Here is a 24205-nt window from a genome sequence, read left to right as displayed (position 1 = left end):
GATTTTGGTCCTACCTGTAAAATCCTTTTTTCTGAATCCATGGTGGACACTGGGCGCCCGCCCTCTCACACTGATCTACAGTAATGGGGGGCGGCTTACACCTTCCTGAAACTTATTCTTCCTTCGGGTTGCTGGTTTCTTTCCTGTCTCTCTTCCTTTTCCTGTACCTTACGGGTAAGCTGTTGAACAAACTAAAGCCTGTAGGGTCGTGAAGGAGGAGGAGCCTGGGCTGCACTCGAAGAACTCTATTCTCCTTGGTGCCTGTAGCTGAAGCTCCACCCACACCCCACTGTCCCAGTGTCCACCATGGATTCAGAAAAAAGGATTTTACAGGTAGGACCAAAATCCCCTTTTTTCTGCTACCTTAACCCTTTGAGTGCCAACATCTGTGAGACTTGTGCAAAATATAAGCCAAAAAGGCCAGCGCTGCTTACATTTGTTATATGAATTCAAAGAAAAGGGTTATGTTATTTAGCTCTACAATGTCTACAGTCATAAGGTAGACCGGTTCAAAAGATCGACATGAGTTTATTATGGGTTTTTTTTGGATCTATGTCGACATAGGTCGGTATGGACACTAGCTAAGCATACAGTTTCCCCTCGCATGGCTCACTGCGCTTGCAATGCTTTGGGCAAACTATTCTTCCTACAAACTGTAGTGGATGATAGGGCATGAAATACAGTATGTCACTGAATTTTTTTTTTTTTTTTTTTTTATAAAAATGTTTTCCTTATCGACCTTGAGTCAATGGCATGTATTCAATGCCGGTGTGAGTGGGTTAAACTGCGAGGATCGCAGAAAACTAGTGATCCTCGCAGTTTAACCCCCGCGCCGGCCACTCGCACTATGCAACGTTCCGGGGGAATCCTCGCCGTCACAGAACTGCGAGGATTCCCCTAAACTGTGAGAGCCGCGGCTAGTGCAGCAAACTCGCTGTAATTAGCCTCGATTCTCGCAGCTTTTGGAGGCACATACGCCAATTCTCCCTCGCTCAAAAAACGGAGCGAGGGGGAATTTGCGTATGAGGTGGGTCAGTTGAATACTGACAGGGTGAGCGGTGACTGCGAGCAAAAAGTCCTGCTCGCAGTCACCGCTCGCGGCATTGAATATATGCCAATCTATCATGAGTCCGGATACCAATAAAAAATGAAAAAAAAAAAAAAAAAAAGATTTGCTATACACGGTAAACCTTGCAGGTCATTATGATGAATAAAAAGGTTTGCTTGCCAATTTTTACACCTATTTTGACAAATTCCCATTTTAAACGCAACCATATTCTGAAATGAACTTGGTCCAGTGATCTATATTCAGTCCTGTAGGTAGAGAATGACAGAAACTGTTTAAAATATTGTATTCCAAAGTTTTTGAAAAGTCTATTCGGTTTGTATCTGCATGCAAAATTTTAAGTACTTGTGAGGGCCCCAGCTCCTTGCAGGGGGTACTTTGTTCTATCTTGTCACAGTTTCCTCCACTACTTGGTGTTACTTCACTCAGCTTTTCATTGTTGCCAAGCTGGTCTCCACGGTGTACTAGTCCACCATTGTTTTATTGCACTGATTGCGCCTGGTAAGTGCCATGTATAGCCACTAATTCAGACTAAAGTGATGAGCGTGATGCACAAAGTGTAGTTTGGACAACCTAATGGGTTACTTTTTGCACCATACTGCTCACCAGCATAGGGAGCTGCCAGACAAAATTATAGCATGCCTATTGGCAGACCTGATTAGCTTCGGGAAGGGTGAGCAATTAGCAATTGATCTGAATTTAACATACTACATGGTGCTGGTTTTATTTATTTTTATACATCTTATCACAAATGCTGTAAGCAATATGCCTCAAAATTCAGTGTAACCATTTCCAAGGAAATCCTATTTATCATTAAAAATTGGGTGTGAAAAACTCACCCATTTTTTTTCCTGATGTTTACTAATGTGTTTTTTTTTTTTTTTCTTTCCAGCAGGGGACACTGGAGTGATACTCCAAAATGGGTATAGATTGGTAACCCCTGGGAGCTGACGCTTTCAGTATTTTAATCTGTGAGTTTGTTCCTGCCCCTCTATACCCCTCCTACAAGCCATTCTTAGATTAGTGCCCTCGGAAGCTGGTTGTTTTTTTCTGGGCTCCTCTTGAGGCATTTGTTATTGGAAATCTGCTATCAGCTGCTGCCCTGCTTGTCGACATCGTGGAGCTGCCAGGGAGACCACCTCAGCCACTGTGCTTTGCGCAGTTGTCTTTGGAAACTGGACCACAGTCTTGGGGTACCAGGACACCACTGCAGTAATCGCAGACCTCTCTGGCCAGCACAGGCAGCTATAGTACCTGGAGCCTGGCCTGCTGCCATTTTCTTCAGCAGCTGATGCAAGCTGCACCAGAGTAGTAAATAGAGAGGTGTATAGCTTGCCAGGAGAGTTTGGAGCACATGTTACTTTCACTTACTGTATATTGTGCTTTGAGTTTTTAGCACTGCAATATAACGTGGTTATAGCAAAAAGTGTGGTTTTTCCGCCCCTCTCTCCTGTCTTTCTGGTTAAACGCCTCATCTCTTACTATCCTATATTGTTTAGTGGTTTTGCACCATGGATGGAAAGGGCTCGAAAGCAAAAGCCCTTGTTTAAGAGCTGCAAAGTTTCCTCGGGAAAAATCTAATAACTCCCTATTCTGTGAGACATGTATTCCCGTTGAGCTCTGTACACACGGAGCAATATACAGTATTGCTCAGTGTCCCGTTTTCATCAGTGCTGGATTTGAATAGCATTGTAAGCCCTATTCTTAAAGGATCTCCATCCTTTCTTGCTAAGATACAAATTCAAGATGGAATCCTTTTAAACATTCATTGCAGGGTTGGAAAGGCACGAGTTTCAAGGATGCATAGATTGGATGCGTAGTTACACATTCCCATCTACCTTCCTCATCAGCAGTATCTGTGGTTCACGTTGAAGCAACAACATTACCAGTTCAAAGCCTTGAGCCTTGCCCTTCAGCCTGTCTATGGTGGCCAGGAAGTTTACAAAGGTCTGGGTGGTAATGATGACATTGCAAGAAATAAGTGATTCCTTATCTACATGTTTCTGTGCATCTCTGCATTAGATTGCTGGGCCGGATAGTGGCGGCCTTCGAGGCACTAGCTTGTGGCTGTTTTTTTATTTCAGGATGTTCCAGCTCGACCTTATGTCACAGTGGTCGGGCTTACCTCTTTTTCTTCACTAGATAGTGACATGGCTGTCTCTCCTTTGGTGGTTGGATTCCCGCCACCTTCTGCATGAGGGAGACTTGGCTGAAGTGTGGTGTCGTGTGGGAAGCACTTCCAAAGTCTTTGCGCTCCGCGTGAGGTGCAGTTACTAATAAATATCTTGAAGTTGAGAGATCCTTTTGGCTTTCCAGCACTCATCTTCTGCAAGGTGGTGCAATTTGAGACCAGTCTAAAAACGAAACTGCCGTGGCATACATCAATCGCCATGGAGCCATGACGAGTCGCATGGCCATGCGAGAAGTCTCCAGGATTTTCATTCTAGGGAATTGGGATGCCGACTATCTCAGTCGGCAGGACGGTGAACCAGGAAATTCTTTTGGTTATTGGCTCGCAGATGGGGTCAACCTCATGGCCTCCAGGAACAATCGCAAGCTTCCCATGTATCTATCCTGCTCTTGGGATCCCAACACAGTGACAGTGGATGTCTGTTTCCTTGTCTTCAGTGAGTAGAGGGAGGGAGCCACTCTGGGTTTTCTTGATGGCTCCTGACTGGCCCCAGCAGGGCTTGGTACTCCAGTCTTCACAGTCTGCTGTTGTACAAACCATAGTCCCTTCTGAGGGAAGATCGGTTGTAGCAGGGAAGTTTTTTGTCTTTTTCCAGACTTAAAGCATCTTCATTTGATGCTGTTTGTTGTTGAGCAGGCTCTCCTAAAGGAAGAGAGGTCTTCCATCTGTCGTCATCCCTACAATGCTTACTGCATGTAAGGAGGTTACGTCCCGCCGTATTTGGAAAAATTACCTTTCCTGGTGTGAAAGTAGAGGTTTTTCTACTAACCTTCAAAACATTTCTTCTCCTTTTTCCTGCATGCAAGTTTAATTGCTGGTTTGCATTTTGGCTCATTAAGGTACAAATTTCCACCCTTTCTATTTTTTTTTTTCTTGGAGGTTTCTGCAGTTGACAGAATCGCAAACCTACTTTCAGGACGTAATTCGGCGGCAACCATTGTTTCCTTCTCTCACTGCTCCGTTAAATTGGGATTTGATTCTTTCTTTCTTACAATTGTGTTTTTGAATATTCTAGAGTCTGTGTTCAAATGTTTATCTTGGATGATTGTCCTGCATCTAGCTCTGTCTTACCATCCTCCATATGTAATATTTCATCCTGAGAGAGCGGAACGGTGTACTAGGAAGTCTTTTCTTTCAAAAGTCATTCCAACTTCCATATAAATCCGACTATTGTGGGTCCTGTCTTCTCAGGATTGTTCTTCAAGGTTTCCAAATGGTGGTCATTTTTTTTTTTATGTGGACATAACTGCTCCTATGTGTAAGTTGGATTCGCTGTTTGTCCGGTATGGTGTTGCTCATCCAGGCTGGCTGGCTGGCTTTCGAGCAGACTCTAGCACGTTGGATTAGTCTTACAATTAGACAGGCTTACCTGGCCGCATCCAAAGTTCCTCATGTAGTGCAAGGTCACTCCACTTGCTCAGTGGGATCATCATGGGGTCTTCATGGACCAACGTGTCGAGCGGCTAGGTGGTCAAACCGCCATACTTTTTGATGTTTTTCAGTTTTGACACCAATGCAGCTTCTGCAGCGCAATTTGGCTGTGTACTTCTGCAGGGTTTTCAGAGCTCTATCTGTCCTGGTTGGAAGCTCTGGGACATCCCCATTGTAAGTACCACTCCAGTGTCTCCTACTGGATGAAAGACCGAACATGATTTTGGTACTTACCGGTAAATCCTGTTCTCTGAATCCACAGGGGACACCGGATGCCCACCTGTTGCTGTTCCTTCCTGCCTTGGTGTTACATGATATCTGTTTAAAAAAAAAAAAGGTACTTATGTAATATCTGGGCTCCCGTTTTTCTTATGAGACCGCGTCCCCTCGCGGGGCTCGCCACGCTTCGGGCACGGTGGCTCGCTGCGCTCGCCACACTATATAAAATCAACTCGTAGTTGGATAGTAGGGGTATGAAAAAATAGGGTGCATTTAACATGGGAGCCCAGATAATACATAAGTACCTAAAAAAAATCTTATCTATCTTTCAAATTCTATTTTCTTTTAGTCTTGTGTGTTTTCATGCTCTCCTTCTTTCATTGTTTCCCAGCTCTCCACCACACGCACCGTTCTGAAGACTAGTAGAAGGGTTATATAGATGGAGGAGCAGTCCTCCCTGATTATAATTCTTAGTGTCCGCCCCCAGTGACTGCATTACCATTATCCTTGTATTCTCCTTTAACCGTCTATTAAATCGACCATTTCCTTGGTTATGTTTCTGTCCTGTGGACTAACCACCATTGCTCACCACTACTATCTACTACCAGGTGTCAATATCAGTCCTTAAGGTGCCCATAGATTAGGCTGCATGATCCACAGACCTGCCAATGCAAAAGTTATGGAAACTAGGGAATGACCCAATCCATTGCTGGTGTAATGGGGCAAAAAACACAATAAACACAATATTTGTAATTACTATCAATTCATCTACCCAGGCTTTGATTGACAAGCGATATATTTATTTAAGAGCTCATGCTCTTAAAAGCAAAAGTATGTGCTTTTTACTCGTTTATGTGCTAATTTGATTTCTTGTAATCTAGGAGGAAGAAGGAAGTCAGATTGATGAAGAAAATGAAGACTTTGTTGAGGAGGATGATGAAGAGGAAGTTCAGAGAAAAGTGCAGGGAAAGAAGAGAAAGCTGTAAGTAATATTAGTAGGAGTTCCAAAAGGCAAACACTGTCTAAACGTTCTAAATGTTAATTAAGACCCATATTACAGCTCAGGACCATATCCAGTAGCACATCCTTGCTAAAATGTAACAAAGCTAACTCACCCCCGCGTATTCATGATTGTAAATACGCACTGCACCCTGTAATGGCAGCCTATGTTTCATTTTTTGCAAATGAGACTGTCCAGCAGGACCTTCTATGACCTGGCTGTGTGCCCTTGTGCTGCAGCCACTGCAGTGTCTTCCTGCTATTCACCTTCAACTGCTTTCCTCCCTGCCCTCCAGTGCTCTGCTTTTTGAATACAGTATTTTCTCCGCTGCTATCTACCCATACCCTCTGCCTACCTTCAGTACTGTGTTCCATCTGCCTCCTTGCTCTAGTACTGCCTCAGCAGTAGGTGATACACTCTACATCAGAAACCGTGAAGTAGGATGCACATGTTTTTATTCTGCGCGATCACTACATACAGGACATTTAAATACCAGAGTCTTAATGCCTTTCAATCCACTAATTTAATGTTTTAGTAATCGGTCACCATTTAGGGGGAGAATTTAATAAACCCATTGAAAAAAACATTTCACAGATAGAGGAGGTAGTCTCAGACTTTATCACCCGTGGTTACTCAATTGCACTCCCTTTATTATTCTGCACCCTTGTTACTGCACATTAAGGTAGGATCCAAGGCCCCTATTAACCTGCTAGTTAGGAAGGATTTTTTTCTGAGCCAATAAGTGAAAAAAAAAATATCCCTGGTAATTCCTTGCTTCCGGGCTAGTTGAATATCCCTAATTAGTAATTGTAATTTACCACTGCTAATTGAATTCCACACTTAATTTGTGGTAATACTAATTAGTGATGGATTCATAATAAAGTATTGCTTTACTACAATAAACAAGTGATGATGGCAATCCTTCTTTCAACATTTTAATATGATCACTGAAGGATTGCTCTTGTGAAGCCAAGCTGTATACACTTAAGTTTAAATACAGGAGTTTGAACTACCGTATCACCTACTGTAACAAAGTGCCATACTAGGTCATTAGTCACCTAAGCTTATGTTTTCTCGTGTATAAAAAGGCACTAAATGTTCATAACAGGACTACTACTTAGTCACTGATTTAACTATTGAATAACTTATCCTTCTGTTTTAAATGGTTGTATTTCTATTGTAGTAAACTTCGGGACTTTATGGAAGATGAAGCAGAGCTTTCAGGAAGTGATCTTGGGAGTGGTGATGAAGAGGAAGGTGATGGTGATAATGAATATGAAGAAGAAGCAATAGATGAAGAGCTTCCTTCAGATGATGAGCTGTATGACCAAGTTAACAAAATCCACAGGTCCGTATATCTACAAGAAGCCTACACAATTGATGTTTTACCCTAACCCTAATATTTGAGTTCTCCTTTATTTAATTACAGGAAGGTTACCATGGATGAAGACAAGCGCCAACTGCGGCTTTACCAGGAGCTTTATTTAGCTGATGGGGATCTCCATAGTGATGGGCCAGGGAGGGAGAGGAAATTCAGGTGGAAGAACCTTGGTATGTATGGAATATATCATATGACTGTATCGAAATAATTCATGTTAAGTAGAGATATATATTTAAATTTTTAAAGCATCCATATTGGGGGAATTCTTCTTTAACTTTGGTAACCGTTAGATAATGATGGGGTAAAACCATACTTGCGGGTAGTACTCCCTCCAGAGGATCCTCTTCTTTTTTTTTTTTTATAGGTTCTATTTTTAGTGGAATTTAGTTGCTTAATCATGTTCTTTTGAATGGAGTGGTAGATTTATATTATCTGTCATTATAGTATCTACCAGTGCTATTTTTGTAGGAAAATAGGTTCAGGAACTGTGGGCGGGGCAGAAAGTGGGCGGTGATATGGGAGGAGCTACAAAGGGGCGGGGCATCCCATTAAAAAAAATATAATTCCTCCCAACAGTGGCAGTAACATAACAATCTCCAGCAGCAAAGTGGAGAATATGTGCGCGCCTTAGGCGCGCAAGGGTGTAGCCTCACTGCAAGGGGCACAGCATTGCAGGAAAATACTACTTTATACCGCAGTTTTACAACCTACACGCCGAGAATTGGCACATAATACATATGCCCCACTCCGTAACGCTCATTACACATATGCCACACACAGAGATTCCCATTATACATATGCCACACACCGTGATGCCCATTGTACATGTGCCCCACTCCGTAATGCTCATTATACATATGCCATACACCGTGATGGCCATTATACATATGCCACACACAGAGATGCCCATTATACATATGCCACACACACTGTCCAAGGCGCTGTCACTGTAACCCAGCTCTGGGCTGTCACTCCGTCTCCCAGCATCCCGCACGGGCCTCCTGCTGCCCCCATCTCTCACCGCAATCACCTTCACAAAGGTGGTCTTCCCGGAGTACTGCAGCCCCACCAGGGTCATCTCCATTTCCTCCTTCCAGAACAGAGTCTTGAACCAGTCCAATAGCTTGTTAAATAGGGCCAGCATATTTCCAGGTACCGTGCTGAGAGGGCAGGAGACGATCCAGGACCCTGCTACCACCCCAAGCCTAGCTGCAGATGGAGCCTCGCTGCTTATGCCAGCAGGTCAGTCTATAAGAGAGGATGCTACTATGTCGCCCGCAGCTGCTGCAGCGATGTGCACATACACAGAGTACAGGCGGGTGCTGGAGACAGTAACACAATTTCCACAACCAAATGGAACATTTATTGTTTTCCAATAGATAGGATCGATGTTTCCAATCTTAGCTATGGGTCGGTCTCATGATGACCATACACTTGCCAAGCCCATACGTCTGTGATGGTATTGACTTATACAGATATATAATCATCACCAATAACATGTGATTGATTGATAGATAGATACACACATGCACATATTACAGATCACCCAGCAATACAATGAGCAGACACATTACGGTATTACACACAGACTAGGTGGGTGCTGCCTATGTACACGGGACACACTCTGCACCCCCCCTGTACACATATAGGGCAGCCCACCCTGGCACACATGCAGACACACACATGTGAGGACAGGGGAGTGCTGCTGCCCACTGTGACAACTGTTCCCCCCCGTTCTGACCTGTGGTCGCCGCTGGTTCAGGGTCCTGTGCGCGGAGCAGTTCCAACCTCACACTGTCACCGCCGCTCCGGCATCCACACACTCCGACACCGGACACGTACCCGGCACACACAGCGTCACGCCCACATTTAATATGTGCATATTGGCATGGCGTCGTCTTCGGCAGTGATGTGCACACAGGCGGGTGCTAGAGACGCTGCTCTGTATGGGTGCTGCTGCTTCTCCTGTCTCTCAGCAGTCCAGGAGAGAGACGTGCTGCTATTCATATCTCCCGCTGGACCGCTAGCCAATAGGTGCTCGCGGTCCAGCAGCCACCAGTTGATTGGCTGCTGGACCACAAGCGCCCATTGGCTAGCGGTCCAGCGTGAGATGTGATTGTTACATACAGTAGCAGCACGTCTCTCTCCTGGAGTGCGTAAATAAACAGCGGGCTGGGGAGTGGGCAGGCGATGCCGGGCGGCCTGGAGCAGGTTCCGGAACGCCGTTCCTGATGACATAATTTTTAATTTCAGCTTCAGGAACGGCGTTCCGGCTGAAAAATAGCCCTGGTATCTACGCATGCTGATACCGCTTCACCATGCATTTCTGTGGCCCCTGTCATTATTTGCAATGCTATCTTCAAGAGCGTGGCAATGATGTGGGCAGTTCTGACGGCTCATTCACAACCACTGTGGTTGCTGCTATGTCTGCCGGGCATCAATCTTCCAGTACGCATGCATGAGCCCTTGTAAGATCTCGCATGCAGCCTGAAGCCATCTGGGAGGGGGAGGCAGCACAGTTGCACTAGGCTGATGCACTGAGTGTGTGGCATCTATCAGGTATCACAGGAGGGGGTAGTTTCATTCCCCTCTTCAGCAAACACTATCCTATATTTTGCCATCTTCAATGGTTATTATATAATATATTATTTTTACCAATTTATAGCACACACATTCCGCAGTGCAAATAATTTTTAAACATTCACATCAGTCCCTGCCCCATTGGCGATTACAATTATATTCAGACATTTTTAGGGTTAATCGTTTAGGAGCCAATTAACCTATATAAGTGTTATTTTGGATTCTGAGAGGAAACAGGGAGTACCTAGAGGAAACCCATGCAAGCATGGGAAGAATATACAAATTCCGGAGTTAGGGCTATGGTGAAATTCAAACCCATGACCTCAGTGCTGTGAGACACGTTGCATGCTCCCAGCCTCCCCACACAGGCGGCCATATTAGCACTGCATGTGCTCCAAAGCCTGTGCAGGGGACAGGACCTGAATCTGTTGTTACTAGCCTCAGAGGGGGTCTGCTTAGTCGCTGACTTCACAAGACAGCCCCAGGATCTGTGCGTTATACAGTGTGGACTTGAAATCATTTTCAGGAGAGTAGGCTGTGTAGAAAATTGTAAGTCCTAGCACTTCTGTATTATATGCCATAGCGCAGTACTGACTTTTTCTACCTCTCCTGTCCAGTCCTTGAACTTCTTTCTGTACCCTATTGCTCCTCTATTGAGGGTATTGTGAGGGGAGTTCTATGGCAGGAGGTAGCTCAAAAACACCTCACAAGGTAAAGATGTAACACCAAATTTACTCTTCAATCAGAAGATACACTTGTCTGTTAAAATTGTACAGAACCTCTTGTGCTACCACCCCAGCTGGAGGTCCCTGCATGGGCCTCACAATTTACAGAGGTAATTTCTCATTTATCCTCTGAATTATCAGCCTCACAGAAAGATAGGCAAACCAAATCACCTCACTCCAACAGTTAGTTTGGTTGGTCTTGCAATATTGAATGGTGATTGTACACCTGTACACCTGCCTTCTGGGAAAAATAGTGTCCGCGTTCGAAACAATCCAGTATGTTCGATTCCGATCCAAATCATTCCAGCTCTGTTTGCGTCACCAGTGGTCGGGCTCTCATCTCACGCCCCTTCAAAGTCACTCTTACACCAAGGGCTCGATTCACCCTAGCTTGGTGGCTCAACTCCAGGAAGCTCCTACAGGGGAAGATATTAAGAGTTTGGGATTGGACTCTCCTCACCATATAGGGATCCATTCACAATCTCTTGGTGCTACCAGATTCTACCTCTTCCCACCTTTTCCAATGTTGCCACGGGATCTTTTACGCATTCGCAGAGAGGCAGTGACGGTACTTCTCATAGCATCAGACTGGCCGCGCCTGTCCTGGTACACCAGCATAACGTCTCTTCTGCTGGACGAGCCATGGCCTCTGCCACTGCATGATGACTTGCTGTACCAAGGTCCCTTTGTCTATCAGGATTTAGGGTGCTTCATTTAACGGCCTGGCTACTGAAGGGTCCATCCTCAGGATGGCGGGTATCCCCTTGCCGATAATTCCCACCATGTTGCATGCCATGAGAGGTGACTTCTGTTCACTATTACCATATGTGTAGAGCATATATTTCATGGTGCAAGGGTCGCCGTGTTTCACTCGGGGCATTAAAATTGGCTTGCCTCTTTCTTTTTCTCCAGACTGGACTGTGGGTCTGTGCCTGGGATACTTAAAGGTGCAGGTGTCTGCCATTTTGTTTCTTTTCTTCTTCTCTCCCTTAAGTGCAAACTTTCCTTCAGGGTGTTATGTGATTTCAACCCCCCTTTCGGCCTTGTGGGATTTGAATCTGGTGCTTTTGTTCTTACATTCTCCATTGTTTGAATCGTTGCCATCAGTAGACCTCAAATACCTTACCTGGAAAACTGTACTACTCCTGTCGCTAGCTTTGGCTAGAAGGATATTGGATTTAAGTGCACTATCCTGTCGTCCATCATTCTTAATTTTCCAGGAGGATAGGGCAGAATTTATGAGGCTGTGCAATTTAGAAAAACCTGCTTGGCTAGCATCTAAACAGACTTTGGCTAGGTGACTTCGCCTCGTTATTCGGCAGGCATATGTGGCTTCCTCGCAAGTGCCGCCACCTATTTCAGCACATTCAAAGTGCTCCGTTGGTCCTTCCTGGGTAGCTGCCTGAGGGGTGTCTGCTCAACAACTCTGTAGGGCTGCTACTTGGTATGGTCTGAGAACCTTTTATTAAGTTTTACCGTTTTGACACATTTGCGGCACAGGCTTCTCCGTTTGGCTGCTCGGTGTTTGGAGGATCTCAGTGCTATCCCGCCCATGATGGGAGCTCTGGGATGTCCCCACTGTGAAATCTAGTGTCACCTAGTGGATGAAGAAGAAAACGGGATTTTGTACTTACCGTTAAATCCTATTCTCCGATTCCACAGGTAACACTGGATGCCCACCCAGTGCTTCTGTGCATTCAGGGTACCTTCCTATTAGTTAAAGCGTCCTGCCAGGGTTGATTCCGGTTGTCTGTTGGAAATTCCTTGTCGTTTGTGTGTGGTTCTTCTGTTTATAATTTCTAATCTCACGGTTTCCTGTTCTTTTTTGTATGTTAGGATGTGTGCTGTTTAACCTCCTCTTCGGAAGTATGTTTTCTTCCAGTTCCCTCCAGTCACAATTACTCAGACTGCCTGGCAAGGGGAAGTAGAAGGGGAGGAGTTAGCCACACTTCTTTAATTTCTTAAAGTTCCCATGCTCCTGATAGTCGCCCTTCTATTCCCCACTGTGAACTCCAGTGTCACCTGTGGAATCGGAGAAAAGGATTTACTGGTAAGCACAAAATCCAGTGTCCTCTATACCATTTGTGATAACGAAAATATGAAGGTTATTCTAGATATCTTCTAGTGTTCACGCTAGGCTGATTTAGCAGGGTGCTGTTCTGCCCCAAATAATATTACTGGCTAGGCCATGCCCCCTCTGACAGGCCACAACAAATTTCTATGGGCAACTGCATTACACCCGGCGCCGTGGCAGCATCAGATCAGGAAACGCATTCTTTGGACAGATGGAGCCGCTCTCGTTTAGCCTGCCTATGGTGATTGATCCACCACAGTGTGCTTAGTCGCAAGGCAGCACAATAAGAATCACAACTTGGTGATGGTGTTACCGGATGAATGCAATACCAGGGATCATCCACCAGATGTCCCTTTTTAAAATCACCACTGCGCATGTGTCTAATGCAAAGCTATAGCGGAAGGATCCGGATTGCGTGTGCATGAACTGTCCATTGAAATGCAGTATAGCGCAAGAACTACTTTACTGTACCGTTCAGTATTTAAGATAGACACTTTTTTCTAAAAGTACTCTTGCATAGACATGTCTCATTATGCTATTTATAGTAGGCTATGGGGATAAGTGAGTGAGTATACAGTACTTTCACTGAGAATGGGGCAAGCCTGCATGTGAGATGCTCGTGCGTCCCATTTTCAGCAAACCGTGTGCCAAGATGGGTTGCTGTGGTGGGAAAGCGGCAAAGACAACTGCAGATCCATACTTTAGGTTTGACTTTGAATAAGGGCTCTGCTGTCTGCATCTCATTTGGCTACACTGGTTAAACACAGATACACTACAGTAGGAATGTCATACAGTACCAGCAGGCCAGAATCGAGAGCCGAGGGGGTTAACAAAATGGCTACTGGGTGTCAGACGGGGCTTCATGGGAGCCCACAACTATGGGAGCTATCTTAGGATGACCTCTAAATACAATTAACTTTATTTTTTTTCTTCAAAAGTTCTCAAACTTTTGACCTATGGGTGCCGTGAAGAAAAATTTGATACTCTAGGGCGCCATGATTTAAAACAAGTTTGGAAACCACTGCGCTACAGTTTCAATGACATACTGTACAGGCAGGCCAGACTCAAGCACAGAGCGGGTTAACAAAATGGCTTCTGAGCATGAACCAGTGCTTTATGGAAGTCAACATCTATGCAGCGGGCAACGGCATAGAGTTTACATGTCCAAGGGAAATGCTGAAGGTGCATCTCATTACACTATTTAAACAAATGGGCTGCTGACAAAGGCACAGATGCTGCAATGCTGAACACGCAGCTCCGATCCTCTTCCCACACCGCTGCCCAGGTTTGTGTGCACCTGATGTGAAAAAGGGAGCTGAGTACCAAGTAGAAGCTGACCCACTAGAGAGCAGGATTCCTCACTGTCCCCTCCCCGCATTCCAGTGATGGCTCCCTCGCTGCAGGGGAAGCCAGAACCCCTGCAAGCTAGGTGGACAATTGGAGGGTACCCGACATACGATTGCTTGCCGCTTCCCTTGTTGATATGATATAAACTACTAGTTAGTCTGCTCTGAAAGCCAAGAGTCTCCTATTATGGTTCCAGTCTCTAGGACACACAGAACTGGAGATATCCGGGTGCAAAGTGGACACATTTTTTCCCATTGACTAGAATGGACCTGTTAATTCAGACTCTCACTATGGGATCTGACGATTGCAGTTAGCATTTTGGGGGTCTCAGAAACTTGAGGTTCATATTCCCTGGTAGCTAAATGTCTCCTCTTCCATACGAACCAAGTTCTGAGCCCATTGGACCACCGAAACCAGAGAAATTAAGCTTTAAGCTAATTTTAATTTATCCATAGGGTTAAGCTTTAGCAATGCTATGTTAGCATGCTTTTACACCAATGTTACCGCCTCTGTAACAAATGCTGTGGTTCGTGCTGCATGGAGTTGCACAAAAAGCTTTTATGTATATAAAAAAAAAAAAAAAAAAAGTGTGCCTAGTTTTATTGAATGTAGCTTTCATAAATGTGTTAAAATAAATAAATGACTGTAATCGAACACTAGTTTCAAGTGTGTAGAGTGGTGCAGTTGTCCACTAGACTACGCCACTTGGTGGTGTGTATGTAGAGAGTGCTCCCATTCAGAGGCAGCCATAGCGCTGTTCCAGGAACAAGATACGCTACAGGGTCTCAGACACTCCCATTGTGGATTAGTGTTGACTGTACTGTATTCGGCCCACACCAACCCCTGCTTCCCTTCCCTGGGAGACTTTTCATGGAGAATGCAATAGAAGAGGCTGATTCAGTCGATCTGGCTGAACTAAGGTGCTATACCGACACTGTGTGCATAGTACTAAACATTACACGCATTCTCTATGGTACTTGCGCATGGATTCACACTAAAAGGCTTTTATGAACAGGTTTTTTTTTTTTTGTGTGTGAGTGCCTAGTTTTATTAAATCTAACTTTCATAACTGTTTCAATAAAAAAAAAAAAATACTGGTTATAGCAGCCACTGCTCTATGTGAATACTGAGCCGTAATGCCATTCCCCAAGAATGAGAGAGTTTTGTATTCACAATATTCAGCTATATAATGCTTGAATGAACCTTGTAAAAAAACAAACAAATCTTAAGCCTTGTAAGTTTTTAATAATGAATTATTATTTACAGATGATGCTTCTCAATTGGACATGTTCCGCAGAGATTCAGAGCTTGAAGATCAAGAGGGAGAAAACGACGAGATTGATGAGACGGAAGCCATAAGAAGGAAGGAAAGATTTGAACGAGAGCAGTGGCTCCGCCAGCAGGTAAAGCACAATGGGGTAAATGTATAGGGCAACAACGCCTGCAGGTGTCAGGGCGGTCAGCGCATTACCCTGTTTATACATTGCCATGCATATGGGTGTGCTATCCTTTAGATAAGTGTTTTTCAACCAGTGTGCCGTGGCACACTAGTGTGCCTTGAGCTGTTCTCAAGTGTGCCCCCACATCTAGAGATGCGCAAACCAGTTTACAGTCACCATCAGTTCAAATGTTATTTACTGGTCTCTTCTTTTCATGTAAAGGGCCAATGTATCTTATTTTTGTTACCTGTGGGGACCAGTGTGATTGTTTTTAATGTGGGGGCCCGATAGGTTTGTTTTTTTCCTGTGGTGGCCAATGTGTTTTGCCCTGTGGGGATCTCATGGTGTGCCTTGGCAATTTTAAAGTCTTATTTAGTGTGCCGCAAAGGTAAAAAGGTTGAAAATCACTGCTTTAGATATTCACCCCTGTCCCTCGAAACTCAATGCTGTATTAATACATGGAGAGGAAGCGATGTCTTGGAAATTGTATTTCAAGTGCTATATGGCAGCTGGGCATACTTTTTATAAATTATTTTATTGCATGGTTTAGTGTAAAACTGATCTGGGTGGTTGTTCATAGGTTGTGCAGGCATTGTGCTAAGTAGGGCCGGCTCGTGGCTCGTTCCTTAGGAGCGGCTGTGCTGAGCGCCGACTCCTAAGGGTGACAGTTGGCTACAATTTTAAGTCAGCCGCCAGTAGAAGCAGGACGCTGGAGTGAGGGGAAGGAGAGTGCTCTGCGCTTTTCTCCTCACACACAGCAACAGTGAGCAGTACTGTATGTGCATTACTGGGGGCTTGGCAGTTTGGTATAAAGTTTTGAGGCCAAGCCCGCTTTTCCAAGAGCACTTGGGGGGGGGGGGGTTGTGTTTTTTTGGTTTTGAAGTATTCTTGTTCAGGGTGCTAGTAGGCCTGGAGCCAGCACTGGTGTTTTGTGGTTAGAAACAATATTTAATACATGTCACTGAACACTGCCGGTCTGCTGCAGTTAAACTTGTCATTTATTTCTTTCATTCGCGTTTGTGAATTACTTTTTTTTTCCTTTTTTTTTGTGGTGGTACTCCAGTCTGAAAGTGGTAAAATTAACAAGGAAGAAGAGGAGGAGATTGGAGAGGATAGTCAGTTTATGAAGCTGGCAAAAAAAGCTACTGAAAAGGCTTTTAAAAAAAGAGGTGAGTTGCATTAATATCAAACTTTGAACCATAAATGACTTATCATTTTTTTTTTTTTTTTATGAATATTTGTTTAATTTTATCTTTTTCTAAACTGGTGAGGGAGCATGGACCACTGGTTTAATATGTATGGTTCTGCTTTACATGACTTCTAATGCTATTGGCGGTATTTGGCTGGGAGATTATTCAAAAATGGAGGTTGTGGATGAGGTGGAGAAATGTATCTTAATGGGTGGCAGATGAGATTTGAGATTAGATCGTGATTTTGTTCAGATTATTCATGAAAATGTAAAAATGTTGCTGGTAATTAAGACTTTCAAATAAAAATAAAACTGGCATGCTTTTTTTTTATTATTATTTTACAGTAGAAACAAGCGAGCCAAAAAAGCCTGTCTCCAGAGATCCGTTTGAAGTGAACAGGCCTTTCAGTCTTCCAAAGGTGTGTTTTTACAAAATATATCTGAAGTAAATGTGTTTATTTTTTTTTTTTTTAAATATAGAGCAGTGGTTCTCCACTTCAGTCATCAGGTACTCCCAGCAGGTCATTTCTTTTGAGTATCTGTCTGTGTAAATGGGTGAGGTCATTACTGACCCACCAAAATAGAACAAATCACCTATGTATGATTAACTACAGTGCTGTCCCTTATTCAAGTTACACCACCATAGTACTCCATTCATATTACACCACACGGTAGATTCCCTTATTCATTTATGCTCACACGATGTAAGTACCCCTTACACATTATGGGCGGTATTCAATGAGCCTGATTCGCCATGTTTTTATGGCGAATTTGTGCTGTTTGACAAAAACGGTGAATCACCCTATTCAATGACCACATGGCGAATACATTTGAAGGTTTTTTTCGCCATGATTCACCGAGTAGCAATCGCTATCTTTTTATGGAGAAGTGGAATGTGAACTTTTAAAGTGTTTTGTTTTTTTACATTTGGTGTAAAAAAATCAGGAATTTTATTCTGAGGAGGGGCATGCTATTTTTATTCATGTGCTGTAAGCACATGAATATATATTTAATTAAAAAAAATATATATATATTTTTTATTTATTTTTTACACAGCAGCCAGCAGGGGGCGCCGGAGCTGAGCCGCTCATTACATATTCATATATTCACTGCACCCGATCGTTACCATCGGGTCTAGTGAATATACGGTCCCCTGCTGGCACCCCCAGGGGGCAGCCTGTGCTGCCTGGCACCCGGGGAGCCCCCCACCCCCACAAACGTTCTGGGGCAGGCAGAGAGACTTCCATCTCTCTGCCTGCCACCGTCCTCAGGCTCCCTGCGGCGTTCGCCGCAGGAGCTCATATTCGCCAGTCAGGGGCAGCGAGCCCCTGACTCGTTGAATACCGGAGCCGGCGAGGCTCCGGAACGTGGCGAATGTGCAGCGAATCCTAAAAAGGATTCGCTGCACCTCGCAGGTATTCTCATTGAATACCGCCCATAATGTCCACAGATTAGTGCGTGAACACTTCTGACAGAAGATTGCCAAATCGAGGTAGGAGTGCAGCAAAAGATCTGGAGATTCAGGGCTAGATTTATCAAGCTTGGTGAAGTGATATTGGGCCAGATTCTATAAACTTCAAAAGAGATAAAATAGAAAGTGATAAACAGCCAGCCAATTAGCTCTTCCCTGACATTTTTCAAACACAGTCTGGGACATGGCAGGTAGGAGCTGATTGGCTGGCTGTTTATCACTCTGGATTTTATCACTTTTGAAGCTTAATTGCTAGTCTTGGGGATGGATTTGGGGCGCGGCTCCCCTTGGGTTGGTGTGGCTGAGTTGCTTTCAGGGTGGCACACCCTAACATTTATTTAGCACTATTTATTTTCCACTAATATATTCTACTTTCTAGCACTTCACTTTTTAACCTCTAGCTCCCGCTTCTTTCTTATTAAATACACTTATAGCTTAGTTTTTCACTTGTGTGCTGCCCTGGGGTGACTGGCCTATGCCAACCTTTTTGTGGTTCTGCGCCCCAGATTCAAACTTAGTATTAGGGACCCACCAGAAATGAGGCCACCATGAAGCTGGTTGGTGGGCAAATATTTCTTGGCCAATTAATATACCAAGAGCCTCTATTATTGATTAATAATATGGAGTGTGCATCTGCACCATGTATTTATCTTTGCAGAACACTATTTCCCCTAAGAATATTGTATGGTCAACTTATACAACTGATGTACACAGTCTGCCCTTGATGAAGTCAACATGTTGATGAAACGTGTTGGGCCAACTAAATGACTGATCGTTGTTGTTTACTCGATAAGAGGATGTTTTAAACTCTGTTTATCTGAGTCACTGACTTATTGAAAAACCTATGTGCACAGTATTATGCCCTGAAGGCATTTTTTATTAAATAATATTTAAATGTATTCTGTTTGTGTACCTTAAGGTTTAGCGCACTCTGAACCCTTTCTTGATATTAGATAGATATATAGATAGATATAGATAGATATAATATGTTCATTCTCCACAACACATGCATACAAAGAGTGGTGTACCTGCCTGAACACTGCTTAACAATGTCACCTCCAGCTACCTATCTCCTGCCCCAAGGCCACCCTCCTTGGGCTCCCCGCTCATGCTCCAGAGGCCCAGCAGCAGGGCAGTTTGCGTCTGCAGGCTAGGCAAGGAAAAGTGCTCCAGAATGAGCAGAGGCATCTTTGCGGGCAGCCGTTGCTCTGCCGCTCCGTGCCACCAACTCCTCCAGGTCAGTCTCCCAGCAGCCGGTGAGCTGGTGACACACTGCTCTCAGCAGAGAGGCAGTGAGGCAGCAGGGAGAAGAGCTGAACTGACAGTGGCATGTAAGCGTGACTGGGGGCGCACACAAAAGGGCAGGGTGCATTTAGAAGCCTAGAAAATGGGCAGGGTGCAGCTCCCTGCAAAAGAAGCCTAGAGGGAACTCTAGATAAAGTACACAAATAAGGAAAATAACAGAATATTTCCAATAATTCATTGTCTTTTTTGAAATGCCCCTTTTGTAGCCAGGGTTCTCACCTATGTAGTTTCTTAAGATGATAGAGGTGGCTTTGGAAGGCACTCTTACCTGAGGAAACTGAGGCGCTTTCTTTTATACCATCACTGGTGGTATCTTTAAACTGCTTGTATAATCTGGAAAGGGAGTAACCCATTAAATGACTGCCATAGGGTGTTTAGGAAACAAGTACCTCTGAATATAATTGTCACATTAAAAATGCAAAGGTTGAACATGTCTACATTGTTTACCAACCTTAAGTTAACTATACATTTGCAAGGTGCACGTGGCACCCACTTCACAGTAAAATAAATCCAGTGATTTTGTGTGCTTTTTTTTTTTTTTTTTTAACAATGTATGTCATTCTGTAATTTTGAAGATAAATTGTGCCTGTAGTTGATGACCCTAGTGTCCTCAATTGAATATATTACAAAATAACAATATAACCATTTGTTGTGTTGACATTAATGTTATAATATGCTCTTGTTTGCTACATAAAGTATTTGTGACTGCAGCTGCAAAACTATTCATAATATACAATGTCATATGGCCCATGACAGTATTTGCATGCCAGATTTACCTAATCACCTTGCACCTTTTTGTTGCAGATGAAGACTGGTTCTCTGTTAAACAAGCCAATGGCTGTACTTCAAAAACTGGCTACAATGTCACAACTGAATCCCAATGCACCAAGAAACTCCAGGAATTTTGTTTTTCAAACTCTGTCTCCAAAAAAGAAAGAAGTCACTACAGAGAAACCTACCTCAAAGGTAATATACCGTATCTGCTGTAGTTATTCTTGGGTACATAAACTACAGATCCGCATGCTTACTCTAATTGAAATGTAAAAGGATTTACATAATTTTAGAACTTTTTTTAATTATTATTATTATTTCTTCAGTTATTTAATTGAGTGATTTAACATAACTAGAAAAATCTTTTATTTTTTCACGTACTTAAAGAATCTTGGTAATTTTGCGAAGCTGCACTTAGGGAAAGGGTATATTTTGTAGTTACTGTGTACAAAGCCTCACACTGTATTATAGAGTTGTGTTACAAGGAATGGGGATAAATCAGATCAATGGAAACCATTCTGAAGAAACAACCACCTTTCCTTGTAACTTTCCCAATTCTGTATACTGACAGCCGCATCCAGATGCTAGAAATCCCAACACATTTTAGAAAGTATGCTAACCCATCTCCATACCCTTTCCTATTTGCAGCCTAAACTCTAACCCTCCCCTACTCTTAGTGCCTAGCTCTAATCTTCCCAGTCATACCTGCATTTGGGATGCTGGCTGATTGGGTTCTGAGCAGTGTTGGGTTCTGGTGCCAGTCTTCCAACACCAGCATCTTGATTATTGGAATGGCAAATGCATCCCCTCCATGCTACGTATTCAGCCTACAGTTTCTAAACCTGGTTAACATGGTTCTGTGTAAGTAATTATTTCATTTGTGCTTCATAAGCCTATGAGCTGTTTGGACTGATCTGCTTATTTTCCCTGCAGGTTAGAAAGAACATCGCTATTGCCACACCTTCTCCTAAGCGTTTAAAGACTGATAAATACTCTACGAACAGCAAGAATCGCAGTATTTTCCCTTTCCTAGAGAACTAGAGTACTGCACTTTATTTACTGGTGATTATTTACTAAGAGATGATGGAGGAGGCTAGAACGTATAAAGCTGTGGATGTTCAGACAATGCCCATGCACTTCATGGATGTCTACAGGGAACAGTGCTGAATTTTACTTGAATGTGATATATATTTTTTTACATCAAGATGTTGTCTTTTCATATACTTTATTGCATTTCTATGTACATATTTAAACCATTTTATGTTGTAGATATTTTATGCCTTGTGATATAAGTGTCTGTGAAATAGTTTGTCATAATGCTCCATGTATGTATATTTTAAGGGCCAGTCTTTGTCTTGCAGTTTGGTCTGTAAAAGCTGAAATGAATGGGTCCGGTATGGTAGCAAAATGTGAGGATAAACTGCATAGTTTGTGCGTTTCTACTATTTTGTTAGTCTCTGAATTTAAGTTAATGTGGTGATCATCTTAAAACTGATCTCTAGTTACCACTCTGTCTTGCAGATTCTATTTATTTATTTTTGTGTTCAGTTCATTTTCGCTTGTATTTCAGTTGTTATGAAATATTTTCTCCACCAATAATATGCTGGTAGTTTACTATTGGTCCTGTTAAATAGCTACCCTGCATGATCAAACCTGCCATTCTTCTATAACAGAGACATACTCCTTGTACACCGTGTAAGTGTCGACCTCAAGACAAATGCGCTATCTTAGGTTTGATTTTCTGTATTCTTTTCATAAAGTTTTCTTAAGGGATATTTATCTAATGTATTTTATGTCTGCAAATGTGTATTCTTGTGTAAAATATATGTAAATTATTGTAAAGAAAGTATCTTTGTGATTTTTTTAAAATAAAGTTATTTGTGTTTTGTCCATTTATGTTTATTTTTTTTTATTTTTTTTTTGAAAGGCCACTAGAGGGAGCTTCAGCTAAACAATTGATAGGCAAATATAGTATGGTAACATTGACCAGCAAGTCAGTGTTTTTCAGAATTAGAACTGTAACATAATATAGTTATGAAAAGTATAATTTTAGATCTTGCATCAAGAGAAAAATCAACAGCATTACAGACCCATTAATAAGTTATATATAACCCAATTAAATAGTAGGCTGCATTCTCAAAATTTTCATCAACATCATGTAATTTACACAGAACTAAACAAGTGTTTATTTCTGCTTTCCAAATAAAGTTAATATCCCTAAAATATGCCATGAAGACGATTTGTTACGGCAAAAGTTTTGTATGTGTGTAACATGCATGGGGAGTAGCCGAATAAACAATACGAACTCGAAATGTCATTTTTTTTCTTCTTGTAAATAAAAAAAAATTGACTGTATAAAACAATTCAGCTAGAAGACTAGAACATATCTGATCTTCTTTATACTTTACAGAGCCTGTCTGAGCAGTCCCTTATCAACCAATATGTAATAGAAATGCCCATTCCTGTAAAAGTATAAATTGTAATCTGGTTACTATTTTACAATTTATAGCATATAGAAGTGATCATTAAAAAAAGCAATTATGTGGACTTCAATAGCACAGATCATACTTTGGTTATAAATCAAACACCATGGTGTTGTGTACTGTAAATTTTACAGTTGGCTTTAAGGTCTATGATACATAAAAGAACCCATTACAAATACTAATGGGCCCCATACATCAGCAATCACAATTTAAGGATTTTCAGATATTGGGATATTTTGGCCAGATAAATGGATTTTCAGATCTATCTGACTTTGCCCACACATTACAGTTTTTTTCAGTGATCGGCAGATTTTTCCATCTAAAGATTGCATCTTCATATCTGGAAATTGCCCCAATCGATTGTCATTTCAGCTGTTCATAATGTAAATAGATGAAGAAAACGAATTGGGAATGCCCACACATATAAAAAAGATCTGCAGATAATACCAGATTATTAAACATGTTTAAAAACCTGATTAAGCAATCGATTGGCGATTGTGATTGGGATTGCCAAAAGGGGGAGCCCACACATCTAAAATTAATTGTGGCAATCATCTCCATATCTGAAAATTGTCACAATTAATTGCTGATGTATGGGGCCCTTAACATGTCCAGTTTACAACTGTCATGTGCCTCCTCCCATGGATATTTCCAAATGCTGGATATCTTCCAATATTATGTTGCAGTTGTATTAAGTTTACTTTGGTTATTGGACAGCGATTCACAGTACAGATGGACAATTAAGGTCACTAAATTCAACTAACTCTAAGAAGACATGCCGTCTTTGTAATAAGACTGTGACATTTCATCCCTGAAATTGATAGTGAAAGCATTTAGGAACAACGGCAACTTTGGCACAAAGTGGAAGACCACATAAAATCATAGGGCAGAGGGTAAAGAGAGAATCAGCCATACAGCAGACCAGGGGGAGGGGTGAGAATAGAGAATCCGCAACATGTGCAGAGAAAGGGGGGGAATAGAGCAGTAGCATGTAACAGACTTAGGGAATTGTAGAGCAGCCATGCATACACACTTGCCGATGCTGCACACGAGGGGGCGACCGAGGTGTGGGAGTGACGGCCACATTGCCATTGTAGCATGGACTTTGTTAGAGATTATCTCTCGTCCGAACATGTTGGATGAGGGAGGGTTTGCTAACAATGCACAGAGTACACACTGGCCGATATTCACAATATCACTCAAAAAGCCCTTGCTGAAAGATGTTACTAATATCGCCTAGTGTGTGACCTTTAGTCCTAAAGCTATGAAGAGAAAATGCAGATAATAATTGGTTAATTCACAAGAGTCCCACTTCCCCACAGTTTGCAGTGAAAAACGTACATTATAACTGCTGCCTAATTCTCTTAACATCTCATTAATTTAATACAGATTAGCACAGACTGTTAAACTCACGATGTGTGGTTCAGTATTTATGGTTTAGGGTTAATGAATGCTGGGATATAACACTCTAATACGCTATATCTAAACATCAGTGTTTTAAATTTGAGATCCTATCATTGCTGCGAAACTATA

At 42.6% G+C, this 24205-nt stretch overlaps 1 protein-coding gene across 3 annotated transcripts in view; it reads left to right on the top strand.

Moving 5' to 3' along the window:
- The window catches only part of CLSPN (claspin), a 49672-nt gene extending 27591 nt beyond the window's left edge, over positions 1–22081 (top strand). For all 3 annotated transcript variants that reach the window (XM_083173497.1, XM_083173498.1, XM_083173499.1), the window contains exons 18-25: positions 5789–5889; positions 7091–7255; positions 7337–7458; positions 15281–15417; positions 16517–16622; positions 16988–17061; positions 20223–20384; positions 21123–22081. In XM_083173497.1, the coding sequence (XP_083029623.1) occupies positions 5789–5889; positions 7091–7255; positions 7337–7458; positions 15281–15417; positions 16517–16622; positions 16988–17061; positions 20223–20384; positions 21123–21230 (975 nt within the window). In that variant the 3' untranslated portion in view covers positions 21231–22081. The remainder of the gene's footprint in view (positions 1–5788; positions 5890–7090; positions 7256–7336; positions 7459–15280; positions 15418–16516; positions 16623–16987; positions 17062–20222; positions 20385–21122) is intronic.
- The last annotated feature ends 2124 nt before the right edge of the window (positions 22082–24205 follow it).

This window comes from Crinia signifera, chromosome 2 (assembly GCF_055691185.1).
Source record: "Crinia signifera chromosome 2, ASM5569118v1, whole genome shotgun sequence".
NCBI lineage: Eukaryota > Metazoa > Chordata > Amphibia > Anura > Myobatrachidae > Crinia > Crinia signifera.
The sequence above is the reverse complement of the archived record's forward strand: the minus strand, read 5'-3'. Positions and strand labels throughout refer to the sequence as shown.